A 15,486-nucleotide genomic window follows, 5' to 3' on the forward strand; every position below is an offset into this window, starting at 1 on the left:
TGGCAGCCACGAATGGAAGCATCACATCTGGGTTCAGTTTCTTACGACTCTGATGGGAGCCACATGTCAAGGCGGAGTAGCCGATTCCCACATGCCGAAGCTGCTTGAGCTGAACTCAGAGCAGTTAGGGTCAGGGAGGAGAAATGTTGGCCAGGAGGCTCGGAAACACGTCTTTGGAAGCTGATGTGGTGGAGGATGAAGGTAAACACTTCTGTGTACAAGTGGAGAAGATGGTGTTTGTTTAGCGTTACGGTCGTCATGGCATCATGTCATCTGTTACTGAAGTGGGTCTCACTCTCTGTTCCTTGATCTGGTACTGCAGATGCTAAAGAGGCCTAAAGGATCTTCTGGCTCCTTCAGGACAACTCACTGATGTCACTCGTTCAGTCAAGTCAAGGTTTATGTTTATGTTTATGTTTATGTTTATGTTTATGTATTTAGCAGACACTTTTGTCCAAAGCGACTTACAAGTGATAATCGGCATGTTGCCCTTGAGGCTAACAACAACAATAACAACAACAATAACAACAACAACATTGACATCAGTCATGGAGAGGAGGGAACAAGGAGTCAGAATCAGAATCAGAATCAGAAAACTTTATTGGTCCCCATGGGGCAATTAATTTGTAGCTTACCACACAGAATAACTCGCTCATAAAAACAACCAAGCAAACAATCCATTATACAATCACACAATCACACAATGTGTGTCACTACCAACATGCCGAACACATCCTAAATGAAGGGTAGAGGATGAGCAGCAGCCCTCCAAAAATGGCACATGCTTAAAGCCGATGATACTTCGCTGTTATTTCGCCACCCCTCCCGGCTCAGAGTTAAGCAGTTCAATAGCTGATGGAACAAAGGAGTTGGCAAAGCAGTTTGTTTTTCGAGAAGGTACATAATAACGACGTCCTGAGGGCATAAGAGAGAACTCAGAGTGCAGAGCATGGAGGGGCTGACCAAGGATACATTTAGCCTTTTTTCGCGCCCTCTCCTCCCAAAGAGACTGTAAGTCTCTTTGTTTGGCGCCAATAATTTTGGAGCAGATTTTTACAATGCTCTGCAGCTTCTTTTTGTCCTTCATGGACAAGGCTTTGTACCAACAAACAAATGAAAATGTTAAAATGCTTTCTATAAAACAGCTATAAAAGTTGCAGAGAATCCTGGATGGTAGAGAGGGGGGGACGGGTGCAGGGAGGGTGCTAGTTTAGAAGATGCTCTCTGAAGAGCAGGGTCTTCAGGAGTTTCTTGAAAATTGAAAAGGAAGCTCCTGTTCTGGTAGTGCTTGGAAGGTCATTCCACATTTGTGGAACGATGCATGAGAAGAGTCTGGGTTGTCCTGAGCGTGGTGTAGGCACTGCTAGCCGACCATCCTGTGATGACCGGAGCGGCCGGGCCGAGACGTAAGCCTTTGCAAGAGGATTCAGGTAGATGGGAGCCGTACCATCTCGGACTTTGTATGCTAGTGTCTCCCCCTGACCAGAGGCGGCGTTAGGCCCGGCTACTTGGGCTGAAGCCCCGGATGTTTTATGAAAAGCCCCCGGATCTCAAACGTGGAAGTAACATGCAGTACCAAAGTCCAACAGAGAGGGAGCAGCTGGCAGTAGTTTGTATCCAGCCTGCCTGAGCCTCCACCACTGAAGAAGAAGCCCTTCAGCAGCCGGCTTCTTCTACACTCTCTGCCTGAAACGCATGAGTGAAGATGGACATAAGGACGTTTTTTAGACCAAAAGTACAACGACAGAACCCCAGCTTTGATGAGACTGGTGCTGACTCAGGTTTGTGAGTCTTATTAGAAAATATTTGTTGTGCTGCTGGTTAGCCTAAAGTTAGCTTACTATCAGGTAAAGTTGTTGGAGAAAGAGCGGGAATATTTACTATCATCTCACACTAAACACTAACAGGAACAATACTCTGCCCTGAATATGCTTCATATGTAGCTTCAGATTAAACATTATGTGGTACAAGATATATATGATGCTGACTAGTGCGTGTCACGTGTGTGTGTGTTAAGCCCCGGATCTTCTTCAGTCCTTAATCCGCCCCTGCCCCTGAGCCTGAGATCAGTGGACTCAGTGATCTCCTTTAAAAGCCGCTGAAACCTAAATAGTTCAGACGGCTTTGCTGTGACCTTCATCCTCATCCTCATCCTCTCCTTATTCTGTTCTTTCTACTTTTTCCGCCTTTACCGCGATCCACTGATTTCCATCTTTCTTATTCGATTTGTCTCTCCCTTTCCTCTCATTATTATTTTATATAATGACAAATAGAATAATTTTCCTCTTTTTAAACATATTTGAATCATTTTTAAAAGTCTATTTAATACTTTAATTGGTTTATTTTTTGTTTGTTTGTTTATGTGAAGTGCCTTGTGGTTTTCATCTTGAGAGACGTTATATAAACAATTGTTTTCTTTCTTTCTTTGAAGAAACTGACTTACTGCTGTGTTTATGACCCAACCCTCACCCATGGTCAAACGTTTAGATTGTCTGAAAGAACGAGATCTCAGATACCAACAACTGAAATGAGCTTCCTCCGTAGGGTGGCAGGACTCCGCCGTAGAGGTCTGTGAGGTCTGAATCGACGTCTAAAGCAGTAAAACAGCGCCTGTCATTTTAAACCTTCTAACGCTGAGGTTGTCCGCCCTTCTCCAGCGGGTTGCTACCAGATCGGACATTAGAACAAGCCTGACTGTTGGGTAACTGAGGCTGTGGGACACATTTTCATTATAATGCCAGAAACATATGTAACATCTCCGTGTTCTGAAAATGTTTTCCTGCACAGCTTCTGTGGGATTGTTAGTGTGCCAGAGGTTTTACGGGAACATCTTCCCACAGTCTGAGGAGGCATGAGCTGAGCTCAGTGGGAGCCAGTGTGTGTCATGGTGCACTTTGTTTTTCAGCTACTCATAAAGAGACAAAGGAAATTAAAATCTCTGTCAGACGTCATCTTCAGAAACTACAGCTAACCTAAAATCTTCTGCACTGTTTGTCCTGCAGGTTTACTGTGGAGTAAATTCACTGTTTAGTTTAAAAAGCATTTTTCTTAAACTATGAATAATACAAACAAAACTATTCATGTGAAACAAAAGATTAAATGGCCTGCGTTTGGGTTCTACAGCCCCCCAAGGCGCTTCACAACACTCACACGGTGGTGGGGAGGAGCTACGATGTAGCCACAGCTGCCCTGGGGCGAGGCCTGGTGAACGCAGGCGCCACAAGGTGGGATAAGTGTCTTGCCCAAGGACACAAAAGCAGCATTCTCTGGTCGGAGCCAGGATCAAACCCGCAACTGGACAACCCGCTCTACCTCCTGAGCTACTGCTGCCCCGTGCAGTCGGACAATGTGACCCAAACGAGACCGAGCCTGGTCCAGCTGCTGGGTCAATGAGAAAGTCTCTCTCCTGTTGGTGGAATGTTTTTGCAAAGAATCTGAAACAAGAAACTCCTAACATGTAGAAAATTCAGGAAATTGTAAATATGTACTTGCAATGAGTATTTGAATATTTAAAAATGAGATTAAATGGATATTTTGGTCATTTAAAGGTGAGTTTTAGTGCAAAGGTCGTAAATAATTAGAGTTTGGGACGACCGATCTTCAGCTGAGCTATGAAGACCTCAGAAGACTTCAAGTCAACTATGAACTCCATTTCCAGCAGGATGCCAAAGTTGTTGAGAAGTGAGGTGGAGTTTATAGGATTTACAAAGGTGTGCAATAATGGTTTAAACTAAATCAGGCAGGTGCATAAACGTGGGCAATGTCGTCATTTTATTGATTCCAAAACTTTTAGAACCAATTATTGGAACTCAAAACTGCTTTGGTAAGCTCAGTGACCCTTGACCTCCATACGCAGGTGAATATTCTCTGAAGAGCAGCAACGTGGGGACTGAAAACAACTCTCACGAGTGAAAACAAAGATTGTTCACCATCATGGTTCAGGGGAAGGACACAGAAAGCTGTCTCAGAGGTTTCAGCTGTCTGTTTCCACACTTGGGAACATATTGAGGAAATGGAAGACCACCGGCACCGGTCAAGCTAAGGCTCCAAGTGGCAGACCAAGACTAATCTCAGATAAACGGAAGTGAAGAATGGTGAGAACAGTCAGAGTCAACCCACAGACCAGCACCAAAAACCTACATGATCCTGCTGCACATGCGTCACTGTGCATCGTTCAGCTGTTCCATGCACTTCACACAAGAAGATGCTGCATGTGAGAGCGATGCAGAGGAAGTATTGTCTCCACCCACAGCACAAACAGAGCTGCTTGAGGTATGCTAAAGCACATCTGGACAAGCCAGCTTCACTCTGGAATAAGGTGCTGTGGGCTGATGAAACTAAAACTGAGTTATTTGGGCAGAACAAGGGGCGTTACGCATGGAGGAACAAGAACACAGCATTCCAAGAAAACCACCTGCTACCTACAGTAAAGCACGGTGGTGGCTCCATCATGCTGTGGGCTGTGTGGCCAATGCAGGGACTGGTAATCTTGTTTAAGGTGAGGGACACGTGGATTCCAGAGGGAGGGAGAGCTGTCCATGCTCTGAAGCCATCAAACCTGAATGGACTAGAGATGTTTGTAAAGAAGAGTGGTCCAGAAAACCTTCAGCCAGAATCCAGACTCTCAATAGAAGCTACTGACCATTCGCACTGACGTGACCTAATCACGTGGGTCCACCATGGACAACAAAAGCGTGTAAACAGTGAGCGACACGAGTAGTAAACAAAGGGAAAAGTAGAGCCTGAAATTGTTTTTGTGATCAAAACAAAAACAAAACTCCTCCAGCATTCCTTCCACTGGTTCATGCCCAGTTCAGTTATCAGAAGAGGTAGCGCATCTAGCGGTACGCTAACTAGCTTAGCAACGTTAGCTTACGTTCTCTCTGCAGCTGTTCACCGATGTAAACATGTTGCTGACTTTGCCTAAATTCACCCCTCTGGATCTATAACTATGTTATAAACAGCGTTTCACTTTACACCAAAGCTGATTGTTAAAAGGTCCGGATCCCTACCAGCTTCTGTTACTGGTGGTGGTACCGGGTCCAGCTGCTGCTCCCACACCGGAATGAGAAGCTACAGTGGACGGAGCGCAGCCTCCGTGGTGAAACACCCGTCCATCAGGATTATCAATAACCAGTATAAACATTTACCCCTGTCCCTGTCTTCCTCGTGGAATAAATGAACGTTAATCTTAAACGGTAAAAACATGTTCGCTGCAAATCTGAGGCCTGCTGGTCCGCTTGATGCTGCAGATCATCTCCATCAAAGTTGTTAAAAAGAAAAAACGAGTTGTTTACGTCCTCGTCTCTCGGTGCAGCCGACCCATGGACGTAATTTGTTTAACCCTCAACAATCTAGCATTGTCAGAAACAATAATACTGATGTTTTCAACTTTAAACCATTTACAACATTTGAGGTAAAGAAAGCCCTAAAATCTTGGAAACCAGCCGGTCCGGATGGACTAGAACCATTCTTCCTCAAGCTTGCATCCGAGTACATTGCAGAACCCATGTGTGGCATTTTTTATCTTACTTTGAAAACAAATAAAATACCTAAAGATTGGAAATCTGCATTTGTGCTGCCACCTTTTAAAGGTGGAGACCCGAGTAACTTAAATAATTATAGGCCTATTTCAAAGCTCTCTGTAGTGGCTAAGGTACTTGAATCCTTGGCCAATGATCAAGTAAAGATTTTCCTTACATCAAACTCTACTATCTGAATCTCAGTCAGGGTTCAGAGAGAAACATAGTACCACTACAGCAACCATGAAAGGTTTGAATGTGATATTACTGAAGTTCTTGACAATAAGCAATGCTGTCTTGCACTTTTTATTGATTTTACAAAAGCATTTGATGCTGTTGACTATTCAATCTTGATTGATCGACTTGTAGAAATCGGCTTTTCTAACCAGGCTGTAGGATGGTTCAAAAATTACTCATCAACAGGACCCAAGTTGTACAGCTAGATGGCGCTGTTTCTGAGGAACTTCAGCTATATAAGGGAGTCCCACAGGGATCAATTCTTGGTCCATTACTTTTCACCCTCTACATAAATAACATTGGTCTAAGTATTCATAATGCTAAATTACCTCTTTATGCAGATGATACAGTTATTTATTGTTCTGCCCCAAACTCTACAAAGGCATTTCAGGATCTTCAATCAGCATTTGATCAAGTGCAAGAACAATTGTGCCATTTGCGGCTTGTACCAAATGCTGATAAAACTAAACTCGTGTTTTTCTCTCAGTCAAAAAGAAATACAGAGAATAGGTCAACTTCTACTGGTCTGGGTCATCAGATTGAACTAGTTTCTAGTTTTAAATATCTGGGTTTCTTAATTGATAAGTTATCTTTTAAGCTTCATATTCAGAATTTAACAAAAAAGTAGAGATTTTTATTAGGATTTGATTACAGAAATAAATCTTGCTTTTCTTTTACGGTAAAAAAGAGGTTAGTAGAATCAACATTTATGTCTTTAATAGCCTATGGAGACATCTTGTACATGAATGCCCCTGTGCCCTGAGCATGTTGGACAGTGTGTATCATTGTGCCTTGCACTTTATAACAAACTGTCGGCCTCTTACCCTTCATTGTTTGTTATATTCAAAAGTGAATTGGTCTTCATTGCGGGTACGTCGACTAGTGCATTGTTATGTTTTTATTTATAAAGCTGTACGTGGATATTTGCCTTTTTATTTATCATATCTTTTATCAAGAAAGCAGAATCAGTTCAGCCTCCGCTCAAGTGAACTGTTGCAGTTTGTTGTTCCTAAGGTTCGCACAGAGCTGGGAAAGACGGTGTTTAGCTTTGCTGCTCCATCGACATGGAATTCCCTACAGAAAGATCTAAAAATCAAGGATTTGGTTTCCTTGAGTGGATTTAAGACTGATTAGGTCATTGGAATCCACACTAACAGTGTGTTCATGTTTTAATTGAGTTTATGTGGAAATGTATTTAAATGTGAATGTATTAATGTTGTAACTTGTGCTGCTGCTCTGTCTGTCTTGGCCAGGTCTCCCTTGCAAAAGAGATCTTGTATCTCAGTGGGACCAACCTGGTTGAATAAAGGCAAAATAAATAATAATAAAAAAAAAACACCAACACAAATGGTGTTTCAGGAGTCCCCGGTCTCGAGTCTGTCATTCACTCGTTCATTACCTCCCATCTGGATTATGCAAACTCTGTCCTGATTGAGATTAATGCATCCGCCTTAGCCAGACTACAGCTACTACTACTACTGCACCCAAATTACTAACACCAATGGTATGGTGTGGTGTGGTGTGGTGTGGTATGGTGTGGTGTGGTGTGGTGTGGTGTGGTATGGTATGGTATGGTGTGGTGTGGTGCGGTGTGGTGCGGTGTGGTGTGGTATGGTATGGTATGGTGTGGTATGGTGTGGTGTGGTGTGGTGTGGTGTGGTATGGTATGGTATGGTGTGGTGTGGTGCGGTGTGGTGCGGTATGGTATGGTATGGTATGGTATGGTGCGGTGTGGTGTGGTGTGGTGTGGTGCGGTGTGGTGTGGTGTGGTATGGTATGGTATGGTATGGTGCGGTGCGGTGTGGTATGGTATGGTATGGTGTGGTGTGGTGCGGTGTGGTGCGGTATGGTATGGTATGGTATGGTATGGTGCGGTGTGGTGTGGTGTGGTGCGGTGTGGTGTGGTGTGGTATGGTATGGTATGGTATGGTGCGGTGTGGTGTGGTATGGTATGGTATGGTGTGGTATGGTGTGGTGTGGTATGGTATGGTATGGTGTGGTATGGTGTGGTGTGGTGTGGTGCGGTGTGGTGTGGTATGGTATGGTATGGTGTGGTATGGTGTGGTGTGGTGTGGTGTGGTGTGGTATGGTATGGTATGGTGTGGTGTGGTGCGGTGTGGTGCGGTATGGTATGGTATGGTATGGTATGGTGCGGTGTGGTGTGGTGTGGTGTGGTGTGGTGCGGTGTGGTGTGGTGTGGTATGGTATGGTATGGTATGGTATGGTGCGGTGTGGTGTGGTGTGGTGCGGTGTGGTGCGGTATGGTATGGTATGGTATGGTATGGTGCGGTGTGGTGTGGTGTGGTGTGGTGTGGTGTGGTGTGGTATGGTATGGTATGGTATGGTGCGGTGTGGTGCGGTATGGTATGGTATGGTATGGTGTGGTGTGGTGTGGTGTGGTGCGGTGTGGTGTGGTGTGGTATGGTATGGTATGGTAGAAATAATCATTAAAACACGGCTTCTCAGTGAAATACCACTTAAACTGACTTCCATTTTAATGTGTGTTAATTTCCTTTCCCTCATTGGCCTCAGATCAGAGAAACTGTTTGTCTTTGTCATGCCTGCTGAGCTAACAGTTAGCACCCAAATCCAAAGTATATTCACCAACCTTCCGTTTTGCATTGCACAATTATCTTGTATGGAATGTAAATAAATACCTGTAGGACTTTCACCACTGCTGATGCTTGTAAGTAACCGTAATGTTCTTCACCAGCTGTGTAGGAACATGTTAGCCTAGAAATCTAGACAAACAGTGGCGGTAGCAAAGGATTTTGCCCTGCAGATTGGTCTAGCAACACTCCATTGTAGCCTCCATTACTTGCATTAACTAAGAGGTTCAGTGTGAACTTGGCCTTACTCAAACTAGCCATTATCTTCTAAAATTGGTCAGATCTGATGTCTATTTCTCTAAAGTGAGGTTATTCAAACAGGTGAAATGTCAAATGTACATTTTGATTTCTGCAGAAACTCATCACTTCACTTTGAAACCTCACGCTTGGAGTGAGGGATTGTAGTCTCTCAGAAAAACACTAGAAGTAAATGCTTGTTGAGTTCCAGCAACAAGTTTTTTATTGCAGACAGAAGTAAATCATCTTTCAGTGACAGGTAAAGTAAAGGACAATAACATCTGGCAGCCCTGCACTGGATTTATGAGTTGGAATATTAGTGGTATCTTTTAATATAAACTAATATCCCATAATGACCACAAAAACAACTCTGCTGCCAAAAGGGATGTTTGAGCAAACACATTTTCCTCTCAACTCATCAGCTTATAAAACTCCGTTTGGAGGCCGCTGCACAAAACCGGTTGACTCACAAGTGCTGAAAGTTTGACTGACTTGTTTAACAAGCGCTGGCCCGCTGAATCACAACAACAGCCGAGGCCACCCGAGGAATACGAACAGGGTGGGAACCTCGTGGCTAAAAATACTCAGACAGGTCATTCCCTCTACGGCTTTCCTCAGATAATAGCAGTGACATACGATTTAACAGCAAGCATGGAAGGTTTTAGTGCACTGGAAACATGGCAGGCTTATGATTCAATCAGAATTAGTGGCAGAATTAATAACTATTTATCGTACCTTTTCATCTGAATAACAGCATATAATAGATAAAAATAGGGATTGCCAATATTATTGGTCTACTAATATCATCGGCTGACATTGGCATTAAAATGTAAAATAGGAAAATATTTATATTATACATCAAATTATTCTGCTTCATCTCCACTCTGTCAAAATGTCAAAATATGACAGATCTGAGGTTTCATTTATGAGATGTTTTAGTTTTATTTGCCACAACTTGTAATTATTTAGTCATTTGACCTGTGTCTGCTTTCCCAGACTTTGTAGCAAATGTAGCTAGACAGCTAGCAAACGACTAAAACAAACACAAGGATCTTCACCAAAGGCTCACTTTTCTAACTGAAGAACTTTTTAAGTATTTTTATCAATGCAACTACAACATACAGAAACAGAAAAAATACATTACTGATATCAACATTACTGAATAACACACACATCAGCGTCGCGCCTACCGATTAGCCTAGCTTAGCATGTGTATGCTGCTTACATTTTATCAACTAATTAACTTCAACACGCCCAAACACTGTGTTTTTATAAACACCGTGGATCTAACCCTGCTAATTTACGTCCACTAACTCCAGCTGTTTCTGTAGTTTCTGATTCCTCCACCTCACTCAGCATGGCTCTGTTAAATACCCGCTCTGTTAACAATAAGTCCTTCCTGCTCAATGATCTAATTCTCTCTAAAAACCTGGATTTTATGTTTCTGACTGAAGTTTGGCAGCAAACATCTGATTATTCTGCTCTGATTGAACTCTGCCCGAGTGGTTATTCTTTTCTTAGCCAGCCCCGGGGTTCTGGTCGTGGTGGAGGCCTAGCTGTTGTTTTCAGAGACCATCTTCCATGTAGCTCTACAACCTCTGGTCACGTTGCTTCCTTTGAACTGCAGCTGATTAAAGTCGGGCGTAAGGACCCGTTCTACTTTGCTGTGGTCTATCGTCCACCTGGTCCAAATGGTTCTTTCCTTCAGGAGTTTAGTGACTTTCTATCCTCCACTGTGAAGCTGTCCAGACTGGTGATTGTTGGTGACTTTAACATCCACGTTGATGATCCCTCTGACCACTTTGGTGGTATTACTAATAGATATTAGTAAAGGCTACATTGAGGCTATCATTTTCAGCGTCCACATGAATGTTAAAATCCCCCACTACAATGACCTTATCAGTATTTAGCACCAAATCAGATAAAAAATCAGAGATCTGATCCAAAAACTCAGAGTAAGGGCCTGGTGGACGATACAAAACTACAAACAAGAGTGGTTTTACAGTTTTACAATCTGAATTAGGAAAACTAAGAATAAGATGCTCAAAATAACTGTAACTATGAATTGGTAAGAGATTGATTAACAGGTCTGAATGAAAAATGGTTGCTACTCCTCCTCCTCGCCCTGTACTTCGAGCAATATGATGATTTAAATAATTAGAAGGAGTCGACATTAATTTTAAAGTAGATAATTAACTTTTTTTTCAAACACCTCCAGATTTTTTACATTTTTTTGCCATTAATTTCAGTGGATGTTTCTATTAGATGTGCAGATTTAAATGTCCCCCACCAGCTGACTGACTTATCAGGCAGTAAGCTTATGTAGCATCATCTTAAAATAATCCAATTGTCATAGATTTAATTTGGGTTTTTTTATGTAACTTTTTGGATGAGAAATTAAAGAGAAAAGATAAACTTAATGCAATTTCATGTGATTAGCTGAAAATGGTCCCATTGTTGCTGTGAGACTGGTTCAGAAGGTCCCAGCATCTACACATTAGAAGAACTTTTATTCTGAAGGTCAAGAGGCCATTTTTACAGTTAACGTGAAATGTTGTGACACAGAAGAGCGTCCTTTCTGTGGGAGTAGGATTCAGACAGGAAGTACGCTGGTGAACGTTATTCTGTACTTTCTCAGATCAAATCATCAGTTTGAGTGGATTACTAAGAATATTTTCCTTCTTCGTTCGTCACTCAGTCTCCAGAACTCCTCTGAGCTCAGCGACACGCGGAGAGGAGATTTGCTGTCCCGTCCCTTGGGGGACTTTCTCCTCTCATGCGTTGCTCCACTTCTATGTTTTTTTCTGACATTCTGCACGAACATGTCTGCCAACACAAATACTCACAACACCAGAACAGGAAAATCACATTTTTACTTTCTAAATCACAGCAGATCACCAGATCACCAGGATGACTTCCTGAGTATCCATGAGGCGTACAGTATGACTTTCACGCCGTGACGTTAGTAAAGACAGCTCATACAACATCATCGAGACCACAACTGTCTCCGTGACACCATTAGCTTCATAACCAGCGTCATTAAGTCCTTTTGATTTCATGTGGGTGGGTCTGAGTGGTCTGCAAAGAACTGATTCAAGACTAAACAGTTCATGAGAACCTGAACAGCCTCTGTTTGGAGAATTAGAGATCTGTGGCAGGATTGATGAGTCAATAGTTTCTCTGAAGTCTTAAACATGATGCACCACAAACAGAAGCTTTAAGTGAAGTTTGGTGTACCAATTCACCGCTTTGACCTCTAACTAAATGAAGGACTTTCCCTGGCTGCCATGTTGGTCGCATGGTGTTGGACAAAAGCCTTCAGCTGTTCCTTCCTCCTGCTGACAGTGTTGAGGTGTGAACATGAAGCGGTACAAGTGATAACGCTGCAGGATGTCATAAATGTATCTTCTCAGCAGCAGCACTGCAGGTGCTCTCCATGTCCAACATGTGCGTAAGCCAGGTCCTTAGTCAACTTGAAGTTGCGCACATTTTTCTGCTAGGTTTTCTTTCATAAATCCCAAAGTTTGCTTGGAAAGTTGCTTACGCAGTTTTCCGACCCCGTTTTGTGCGTAGGCATAAATGAGACCCCTGATCCTTAGGCCACGAAAATAGATCCCCTCAACACCTTGGCTGTGCCTAGAAACCCTGTTTGTAAATGTTATGAACAGAATCAGTGATAAAGGGCTCCCACGCACCCTCCAGAACCTCCCTAAGGGTATAGAGCTGGTCCAGTGTTCCACGGCCAGGACGAAAACCACATCGCTCCTCCTGAGTCTGAGGTTCGACAATCCGAAGGACCCTCCTCTCCAGAACATCTGAAAAGACCTTACCAGGGAGGCTCAAGAGTGTGATCCCCCTGTAGCTGGAACATTCTGCATCCCCCTTTTTAGATAAGGGGACCACCCCTTCTGTCTGCCAATCCAGTGGAACTGCCCTCGATGTTCACGTGATACTGCAGAGCTGCCTCAGCCAACGCAGCCCTGTGACATCCAGAGCCTTGAGGAACTCCGGACAGATCTCATACACCCCCGAAGCCTTGCCACCGAGGAGTCATTTGGCCACCTCAGTGACCTCGACCCAAGAGATTGGAAAGTCCAACCCAAAGTCCCCAGACTCTGCTTCCTCACTGGAAGACGTGCCGGTGGGATTGACAGGTTTTTGGATTGTTTCGTTTACGATCCACAACGTCTGGAGAAGAGGTCAGCAGCACACACTGTAAACAGTGTTGGTAGCACACTGCTTTCCCCTCCTGAGACGCCGGACGGTGGACCAGAATCTACTTGAAGCAATACGGAAATCTTGCTTCATGGTCTCCCTGAACTCCTCCAACGCCCATTCTGCAGTCTTTTTGGAAATGACCTTTGACCCTGCTCAGACTAACTGACAGCAACAGCTGCTCCTCTGAGGTCAACGCTGACGCCTGCCCTTGTGCAAACACACGCCTGTATGGTCCAGACCAATAAAATGCTGCTTTTACACTTTCTTACGGACTGCATGGTGGCGCAGTGGTTAGCACTGTTGCCTCGCAGCCCGAAGGTTGCAGGTTCGAAACTTGTCTGCGGCCTTTCTGCGTGGAGTTGCGTGTTCTCCCCATGCATGCGTGGGTTTCCTCCGGGTACTCCGGTTTCCCCCACAGATCACAACACGCCCTATAGGTTATAAATTGTAAGTCGTGTTGGATAAAAGCGTCTGCTGAATTAATAAACATAAACATAAACATACACTGAAGATGATCAGATCATTGATACATCTGATCAGCAGCTCCTGGCTGACACTGAACCTGGAAGCCGCAGAAAGGTCACCTTGGATTGACAACATGATCGGATTAGTTGTTTTTCTCCAGCTGAGCTTCTAACAACAGCTGATCAGGTGATTTTGTCGAAGAACAGTTTGATTTGTTGTGTCATGAAAACTCTTAAAACCACGACTGATCATTTACTCGTTAGCTTTGATCATCTCCATCTTCCTCAGCCTCTGCAGGTCCTTCACACGCCAAAAGAATCGGTGTTCTTGGGTCAACCAAGGGTCCTCTGGACCTGCGTTACCTCGGGACCAGATGATGACATCACCATTCTTCTCCCATGATATCAGTCTATTTTTTGCTCTTAGGCACAACCTTAAATCTGCTTTTTTTCATTCCACTGTAAAAAAGCCAAATCAACGGCACCGGTTTTCCACTTCGTTATCCATAGCGACCGTTGCTGCTGCCACCCTGGAGCCAAGCAGTGTTTATGTTCAAATACGCCCGTTTTATCAGCCTCCAACAGAAGCTGCGTCATAGACAAAACAAGTTTCCAGCCGTGTTGTCATACTTACCTCTGAAGAAAATGAGGTGGTGAATATAACCTAAAAACCAGAATAAAACCCAGAAAATAAAACAAAGCCTTAAATCACTTTAATACTTCAGACTCTGAAGCTTTCAGCAAAGCATGCAAGATCTGTCTTTTGAACATATGAGTGCTGCAGATGATAAGAACACCATGTTTATGTTTCATTACATACCCTGGGGTCCTAACACCAACATACTCCTGGGGAAAGGAGCTCTGGTGCAACCTTGAGGATGTAGAACTCAGCTGGAGGAGAAAGTGACCTCAGGATCTGGGGTCTCATTTCCTGATATTTGGACATCTCTCCTCTGATTGGCTAACAGCAACACAGCTCTACTACTGACTGTTTGCTCTGTGATGTTGATGTTTTATCTCCACAAATAACACAAGCTATGTGTGCTAACGCTGAAGGTTAGCTTCTGCTAGCCGAGACGTTCTCTGCTGATCCCTGGACGCTAAACCAGCAACAGCCTTCCCCATCATGAGTCAAGTTGGGTGGGTCCATAAATGTTAAGTGACAGTGTGACGTAGATTACCATCTAATGCAGGAGACAGGTGTAGGAGGCTATTTTCTTGTTAAACTCTGGTCTTTTATTGTTTAAAACCCATATCTACATGAAAACCGGTTACAAAACTAGCCTGATTTGATGAGAAGGTCCTGCTGCGTGGGAACAACCTGACTGAACTGATGCAGTCAGTGATTCCCAGGAATATCATGCAGCCTCATCATGGATGGAGGTTTAAATCTGTAGTGCTGCGAGGGTAAACCTTCCAAAGAAGTGACTTTCCCACAGGGTGATCTTCTCTGGGTAGGACTTTAGGGAGTTGGCTTTGTGACCGTTGCACATTAAGGGTCATGTTCTGGACATCAGCTTAGATGTCCTCCCACTTCCACGTTTTCTCCTGATATTTATCCGTGAACGCCTGACAGAAAAGATTCCAGGATTTGTGGGAATCTTTGGATGTACAGAACAAACATGGATTGCTACTTGAACTTCTGGTTCACCTTCACTCCTCTGAGCTCCATGTGTCTTTCCTTATATGTAGATGTTTAAGTATGGGAAGAAAAAATGCTGCAGGACAGGAGGATGGAAACAGTTCAACATTCTCTAAATCAGAGGGGTGCAGCAGGAAGGTCTGATCCAACATTATTGTCCAAGGATACATCACACATTCCTGCAAAAATAAGATACCCGTAGCCTTAAAAGAAGATTTATTTTCATATGAAATCTGTGGATTTATAATCTTCCACCTATTGCTTTCATTTAAACTTTATCAAGGAAGCAGAGAAAAACAATCAGCTGGCTAAATGTTATCAGAGGTTTTTGTTGACTTTGGCGTTCCTGTATGTAGAACAAAAGGTGCATGAAAAGGGCCAAGTGTTATGTGGAAAGAGACAAAGATATTAAAGTGTTGATGGGAAGGAGACCACTCAGGTACTTAAACTCATTTTTCTAAGATCCGGAGGGACTATTGTCCATCTTGGGGTCAAGGGAAGTTCATAAAATGTCTGCAAGATGGAGCTTCGCAGCAGTCCTACACACAAGTGGTGTT

At 43.6% G+C, this 15,486-nt stretch overlaps 1 protein-coding gene across 1 annotated transcript; it reads left to right on the plus strand.

Annotated features, from left to right (window-relative positions):
- The first annotated feature begins 7,260 nt into the window (after positions 1-7,260).
- LOC139061962 (uncharacterized) lies at positions 7,261-8,334 on the plus strand. The gene is made up of 2 exons (XM_070541932.1): positions 7,261-7,862; positions 8,018-8,334. Exons 1-2 carry the CDS (start codon positions 7,261-7,263, stop codon positions 8,208-8,210), a joined length of 795 nt encoding a protein of 264 aa, XP_070398033.1. The 3' UTR covers positions 8,211-8,334.
- The last annotated feature ends 7,152 nt before the right edge of the window (positions 8,335-15,486 follow it).

Source organism: Nothobranchius furzeri, chromosome 2 (assembly GCF_043380555.1).
Source record: "Nothobranchius furzeri strain GRZ-AD chromosome 2, NfurGRZ-RIMD1, whole genome shotgun sequence".
Classification (NCBI taxonomy): domain Eukaryota; kingdom Metazoa; phylum Chordata; class Actinopteri; order Cyprinodontiformes; family Nothobranchiidae; genus Nothobranchius; species Nothobranchius furzeri.

Bases quoted from the DNA above. Each gene is read 5' to 3' on its own strand.
- LOC139061962 (XM_070541932.1), top strand. From the start codon at position 7,261: ATGGTATGGTGTGGTGTGGTGTGGTGTGGTATGGTGTGGTGTGGTGTG. The intron at 7,863-8,017 runs GGTGTGGTGCGG...GCGGTGTGGTGC, and splicing joins GGTATGGTATGGTATGGTGT to GGTATGGTATGGTATGGTAT.